General features: G+C 44.2%; 1 protein-coding gene across 1 annotated transcript in view; it reads left to right on the top strand.

Moving 5' to 3' along the window:
- Positions 1 to 2,228: 2,228 nt before the first annotated feature.
- The window catches only part of LOC306924102 (transmembrane and coiled-coil domain protein 3-like), a 29,175-nt gene continuing 23,647 nt past the window's right edge, over positions 2,229 to 7,756 (top strand). Inside the window, exon 1 of the mRNA XM_079502451.1 lies at positions 2,229 to 2,555. Within this exon, the coding sequence (XP_079358577.1) occupies positions 2,490 to 2,555 (66 nt within the window). The 5' untranslated portion in view covers positions 2,229 to 2,489. The remainder of the gene's footprint in view (positions 2,556 to 7,756) is intronic.

Here is a 7,756-nt window from a genome sequence, read left to right as displayed (position 1 = left end):
AGGGTTATATATTAATTTACTTATATTGATCCCATAAACAATTTAATATAGGTATAGTTTTGCCTACTCAATTCATAATTAAGGTTCCAATTGTATCCGTATCCGTTTGCTGTAGTCGAAGCTACAGATTGTTGGCTGTTCCTTCTGAATTAATAATGCAAAATCTGTACTGTTCAGCACCGGCGTGGCCTCTTGTTGTGTCCGTGTCGGGTATCGTAGAACGTAGGAGATGTGATGTGGGTGGGAAGACGAACTGTGCAAGGGACTAGACTTACAGTTCTGGTTATTGGTAAATAAATGTTTCATCAGGTAAGTAGATGGGGCCACAGTAACTGAATGGTATCAGCTCATTTGCTGTAGTTACCTAGTCACAGTGTCCATCTAATTAAAAGGCAGCGATTACAGATGAGCATTAAAACTTGATGGATAGAAGAATATTGGTTGTTGGTCGTTGCCATTTTTAGCATCCTTTGTGCAGGCTTATGCTGTATTCATTATCTGATTCTACACAGTGGCCTCACTGGCCAGACCCTGCTTTTGAATTACTGGAAACAATTATGCATGATGTGATGTCAAGCCATCGAAAAAAGCAGATCTACAAATCCACCACATGTGGCCCTTAATGAATGATAATAGGATATTAACTTTGGTTAAGTCATTGTGACTTAATTCATTAACGAGAATTCATGATGAATTCATTATAAATTCATGGTGAATTGATGTTGACTCATTAATCATCATTAAAGTGTTACATGTAGGCCTATTAAATGCTGGAATAAGTTGTGTCCTAAACACTAGTAGTGACTAGTCTGTTATTCAGCAACCCGTGATGCAATGTTCTTTGTTTAAATTGTTTGGTGGCTTAGCCTGGCCAAAGCAATGATTATGAATGTATGCAAGGAGGCCGGGCCATGCAGTTGGACAATTCCCATGCATGCTCTTTGGGTTTAACCAATGCCGTTTCGAGGAATTCAGTGGAGCCCCTTTATCAGGCAAACAAGACAGGCTGAAAAAGAGGCTGAAAGAGGGATCAAGCAATCGGTGGGTTAGCATCGGTTAACCCACTGAGTAATATACTTTTCACATTTGTTGGATCAAATATTATAAAAGGAGCAGTGGTTCTCAAAGTGGGGTCCGGGGACCCCCAGGGGTCCTTGAGGCAGTTCCAGGGATAGGCCCTTATGGGTCTGTAACTCTGAGAGTGTACAAATGGAACCCCATTTGTACACTCTCAGTCTGAGGGAGCTTTAATTCATCACATCCAGACTCGACTACTGCAATAGCCTCCTGTACGACGTCACCACCAAGGTTCTCAAAAAACTACAGTATGTTCAAAACTCTGCCGCCCGCCTGCTCACCAGAACCCGATCCAGGGACCACATCACACCTGTCCTCCGTGAACTGCACTGGCTCCCAGTCAAATTCAGAATCGACTTCAAAATACTCACCACCACATACAAAGCCCTCAACAACCAGGCCCCCCTCTACCTCTCTGAACTCATCCAACGCCATGCCCCCACCCGCTCCCTCAGGTCAAGCACTGCCAACCTACTGGAACTCACTCCCAGAGCTGCCCCCACCTTTGACATGTTCAAAAGCACACTCAAAACCCACCTTTTCAGACTGGCTTTCCCTACTTATGCGCCCCCCCCCCCCCCCCCCCCCCCCCCCACACACACACACACACACCCTTCTTGTTTGTCCACTTTTATTTTGATTTCTAGTTTTTAACCTTTTAACTAGTTTTTCTAATAAAATTGATTTTACTTCTGTTCTGTAAAGCGACTTTGGGTACCTAGAAAAGCGCTATATAAATCGTATATATTATTATTATTATTAGTAGAGTTCAATTAACATTGATTTTACAATATAAATTGGGGTCTCTGAGATAAAAAATGCCATTAAATGGTGGTCCGTAGCCTAATGCATGTCAAACTGAGGGTCCTTGAAATTAAAATGGTTGAGAATCAGTCTGCTATAGAGCCAAGAATCTTCTTTTATGGGGGGTCCCTGACTCCCTTGCATGTCTTTTCAAATGGGGGTCCGACCGTCCGCAGGCATAATGTCAATTTGGGGGTCCTTGACATGAAAAAGTTTGGGTTATTGGGTTATTAATTCAAAATTATACAAACATTATTATTATTAATAATAATATGTTGTTGGTCGCTGATAGATTTAACCCCACCTCCATCTGCTCAGCTCAGCTCATCAGAGCGAGATAGGCGGAGTTTAGTTTCCAGCACATTTTCCTGGTATTTTTCTGCTCCACTCCTTTCTTTCTGTATCAAACCGTTGGACACAGAGAGAGTGTGTTATGTTATGTTGTGAGGAGGGGTCGACAATGTACTGTCGGCTTCATATTCTGCAGTATGTGAGAGACCACCACCACCACCACTGAAGTGTAGTGAGATCTACTAACTATACTCTGATCACAACAAGTTTTCAACTGTACTGTGGAATCCAGTCAATCCACCACCACAGGGATTATTATGCCCAGCGCCGACGTGTCTGTGCGAAGTTTATCCGAAGTAGAGAAATACCTCAACGGCCGAATGGTGAGTACTACTAACTAACTAGCCTAAAATTATTATTTTAATTTCGGATTAATTAATTTATATTTTTCGAAGGTTCGGTTTAGCTGTGCCAGCTGCGGTAAAAAAAAACAATCGCCTTTTCATCTCTAGCCTATGGTTTTATTAGACTCGTAGATGTATTTGATCGATTCTCACATTTCAAAGCTAAATGTATAGAGTCTAAATGTTAGCTAGTTCATCTCCATGTGGGACGAACAGAACAGCTGCTGGTGCGTCCTGCTTTATTATTTTGTGGCATATGGTAGGCTACGATTCGAACCGGGGGATGATGATATATTTACTGCTAAACAATAGTAGCCTATTATCCCCCCATGCTGTGTTGTTTGAGTCGGGGCGAATGAATGTCTGCTCCCTCAACGGAGCCATGCAGTGGCTACCGGTATACTCATTTATTAACGTTTAAATATTATAAACTAACTAACCAACTAACGTTAGTGAAGGCTTTGAGATGCCTGTCCTAGCCTAAGATTTAGACTCTCGTAGATGTATTTTATCGATTCTGACGTCCCAAATGTAGCCGTATTTAGGCTTACTTATGTACAGGTACAGTCAATTATAATAATTGGGGTAATAACAATAATTAATCATAATAGACGTAGCCATGTGTGCTGCCACTGTAGCCTAAGATTTAGACTCTCGTAGGTATATGTATTTTATTAAGATTCTGACAATCTCAGAATCGATCATAAAAATACGAGAGCCTAAATCTGCTATGCTGCCATGCCACCACTATTGTTTCATCATATCATACACAAAACGTACGTGCTTCTTCCCGCAAAACCTGTTTAAGATTATTTAATCTAGGGAAGAGTGCAGCAGGCTACATGTTGGTAATAGGCTGTACTGTATGGTGTTGTGTATGTGCTGCTGCTGCCCCAAAACAAAACACACTTCATGATGCAATTCCAGTCTGTGTGGACTGGACACATGCAGTGCCGTAGTGCAGTCTGTGTGGACTGGACTGGACACATGCAGTGCCGTAGTGCAGTCTGTGTGGACTGGACTGGACACATGCAGTGCTGTAGTGCAGTCTGTGTGGACTGCACACATGCAGTGCCGTAGTAGTGCAGTCTGTGTGGACTGGACACATATAGTGCTGTAGTGCAGTCTGTGTGGACTGGACACATGCAGTGCCGTAGTGCAGTCTGTGTGGACTGGACACATGCAGTGCCGTAGTGCAGTCTGTGTGGACTGGACACATGCAGTGCCGTAGTAGTGCAGTCTGTGTGGACTGGATACATGCAGTGCCGTAGTAATGCAGTCTTTGTGGACTGGACACATGTAGTGCAGTCTGTGTGGACTGGACACATGCAGTGCCGTAGTAGTGCAGTCTGTGTGGACTGGACACATGTAGTGCAGTCTGTGTGGACTGGACACATGCAGTGCCGTAGTAGTGCAGTCTGTGTGGACTGGATACATGCAGTGCCGTAGTAGTGCAGTCTGTGTGGACTGGATACATGCAGTGCCGTAGTAGTGCAGTCTGTGTGGACTGGATACATGCAGTGCCGTAGTAGTGCAGTCTGTGTGGACTGGATACATGCAGTGCCGTAGTAGTGCAGTCTGTGTGGACTGGATACATGCAGTGCCGTAGTAGTGCAGTCTGTGTGGACTGGATACATGCAGTGCAGTCTGTGTGGACTGGACACATGCAGTGCCGTAGTAGTGCAGTCTGTGTGGACTGGAGTGGACACAGTGCCATCCATAGTGCAGTGGGTTTCAACCCTTTTCATATCAAGGTCCATTATTTACATTTGGCATTTGAGCCACGGACCACCATTTGATGACATTTATCCTCTCAGACCCAAAATATGTTGTTGTCATTGGATAAGATTTTGTCCACAATTCCATACTGTATTGATGTTGGTACCATTAGGAGAGATAACAGGCAAACATTGATCAAAATAACAATTCTTCTACATTCTCTAATTCGGTAGACTTCTTGTAAATTAAGTAATGCAAATGTTTAACAATAAATTAACTCTTGAGTGCGTAAAATGAAACCATTTACGCTCTCAAGAGATCTATAACGGTCCATTTGGTTTACCAACTCTCCATCATTTAGCTGGGGACCACCTGGGACCTTGAACCCCCTCAAGGACCACTGGTGGTCACCGGACCACTGATTGAAAACTACTGCCATAGTACTTAGCCTGTCAGTGTTGACGTTATGCTATATAGTTAGTTAGCCTAGCGCACAAAACATTCATGGAAACACCCAAGGGGCTATAATGATAAAATCTGTGAAGCTGTTGAAAATCCGGTATCTCCTACGAGGAGGCGGCACCAGCTATAGGTGACACCACATAGAGGAATTCTCGTGTGTGTGTGTGTGTGTGTGTGTGTGTGTGTGTGTGTGTGTGTGTGTGTGTGTGTGTGTGTGTGTGTGTGTGTGTGTGTGTGTGTGTGTGTGTGTGTGTGTGTGTGTGATTAATTAATTTATATTTTTCGAAGGTTCGGTTTAGCTGTGCCAGCTGCGGTAAAAAAAAACAATCGCCTTTTCATCTCTAGCCTATGGTTTTATTAGACTCGTAGATGTATTTGATCGATTCTCACATTTCAAAGCTAAATGTATAGAGTCTAAATGTTAGCTAGTTCATCTCCATGTGGGACGAACAGAACAGCTGCTGGTGCGTCCTGCTTTATTATTTTGTGGCATATGGTAGGCTACGATTCGAACCGGGGGATGATGATATATTTACTGCTAAACAATAGTAGCCTATTATCCCCCCATGCTGTGTTGTTTGAGTCGGGGCGAATGAATGTCTGCTCCCTCAACGGAGCCATGCAGTGGCTACCGGTATACTCATTTATTAACGTTTAAATATTATAAACTAACTAACCAACTAACGTTAGTGAAGGCTTTGAGATGCCTGTCCTAGCCTAAGATTTAGACTCTCGTAGATGTATTTTATCGATTCTGACGTCCCAAATGTAGCCGTATTTAGGCTTACTTATGTACAGGTACAGTCAATTATAATAATTGGGGTAATAACAATAATTAATCATAATAGACGTAGCCATGTGTGCTGCCACTGTAGCCTAAGATTTAGACTCTCGTAGGTATATGTATTTTATTAAGATTCTGACAATCTCAGAATCGATCATAAAAATACGAGAGCCTAAATCTGCTATGCTGCCATGCCACCACTATTGTTTCATCATATCATACACAAAACGTACGTGCTTCTTCCCGCAAAACCTGTTTAAGATTATTTAATCTAGGGAAGAGTGCAGCAGGCTACATGTTGGTAATAGGCTGTACTGTATGGTGTTGTGTATGTGCTGCTGCTGCCCCAAAACAAAACACACTTCATGATGCAATTCCAGTCTGTGTGGACTGGACACATGCAGTGCCGTAGTGCAGTCTGTGTGGACTGGACTGGACACATGCAGTGCCGTAGTGCAGTCTGTGTGGACTGGACTGGACACATGCAGTGCTGTAGTGCAGTCTGTGTGGACTGCACACATGCAGTGCCGTAGTAGTGCAGTCTGTGTGGACTGGACACATATAGTGCTGTAGTGCAGTCTGTGTGGACTGGACACATGCAGTGCCGTAGTGCAGTCTGTGTGGACTGGACACATGCAGTGCCGTAGTGCAGTCTGTGTGGACTGGACACATGCAGTGCCGTAGTAGTGCAGTCTGTGTGGACTGGATACATGCAGTGCCGTAGTAATGCAGTCTTTGTGGACTGGACACATGTAGTGCAGTCTGTGTGGACTGGACACATGCAGTGCCGTAGTAGTGCAGTCTGTGTGGACTGGACACATGTAGTGCAGTCTGTGTGGACTGGACACATGCAGTGCCGTAGTAGTGCAGTCTGTGTGGACTGGATACATGCAGTGCCGTAGTAGTGCAGTCTGTGTGGACTGGATACATGCAGTGCCGTAGTAGTGCAGTCTGTGTGGACTGGATACATGCAGTGCCGTAGTAGTGCAGTCTGTGTGGACTGGATACATGCAGTGCCGTAGTAGTGCAGTCTGTGTGGACTGGATACATGCAGTGCCGTAGTAGTGCAGTCTGTGTGGACTGGATACATGCAGTGCAGTCTGTGTGGACTGGACACATGCAGTGCCGTAGTAGTGCAGTCTGTGTGGACTGGAGTGGACACAGTGCCATCCATAGTGCAGTGGGTTTCAACCCTTTTCATATCAAGGTCCATTATTTACATTTGGCATTTGAGCCACGGACCACCATTTGATGACATTTATCCTCTCAGACCCAAAATATGTTGTTGTCATTGGATAAGATTTTGTCCACAATTCCATACTGTATTGATGTTGGTACCATTAGGAGAGATAACAGGCAAACATTGATCAAAATAACAATTCTTCTACATTCTCTAATTCGGTAGACTTCTTGTAAATTAAGTAATGCAAATGTTTAACAATAAATTAACTCTTGAGTGCGTAAAATGAAACCATTTACGCTCTCAAGAGATCTATAACGGTCCATTTGGTTTACCAACTCTCCATCATTTAGCTGGGGACCACCTGGGACCTTGAACCCCCTCAAGGACCACTGGTGGTCACCGGACCACTGATTGAAAACTACTGCCATAGTACTTAGCCTGTCAGTGTTGACGTTATGCTATATAGTTAGTTAGCCTAGCGCACAAAACATTCATGGAAACACCCAAGGGGCTATAATGATAAAATCTGTGAAGCTGTTGAAAATCCGGTATCTCCTACGAGGAGGCGGCACCAGCTATAGGTGACACCACATAGAGGAATTCTCGTGTGTGTGTGTGTGTGTGTGTGTGTGTGTGTGTGTGTGTGTGTGTGTGTGTGTGTGTGTGTGTGTGTGTGTGTGTGTGTGTGTGTGTGTGTGTGTGTGTGTGTGTGTGTGTGTGTGTGTGTGTGTGTGTGTGTGTGTGTGTGTGTGTGTGTGTGTGTGTGTGTGTGTGTGTGTGTGTGTCAGTTTCATCGTACTGTAGTAGTAGGTACCGGTATGTACTATTGTGCAAAACCATGCCTAATGAAGTGAAGAAGTTGATCCTGTTTTTCGCTTAAAGACGGCCACAAAAGAAAGGGCTTCAATCAAGCAGATAGAACTCTGCCTGCCAGTATCTCTGCACCGCTCACCTCCAAAGGTGTCGTGTCCATGTCCCCAACCCCCCCCACCCCCCCCCCCCCCCCCTCCCAAATTTCTTAACAATGCAGTA

This window comes from Electrona antarctica (genome assembly GCF_951216825.1).
Source record: "Electrona antarctica genome assembly, chromosome: 5".
In the NCBI taxonomy this organism is placed as follows: Eukaryota; Metazoa; Chordata; class Actinopteri; order Myctophiformes; family Myctophidae; genus Electrona; species Electrona antarctica.
This window is presented reverse-complemented; position numbering and strand designations above follow the sequence as displayed.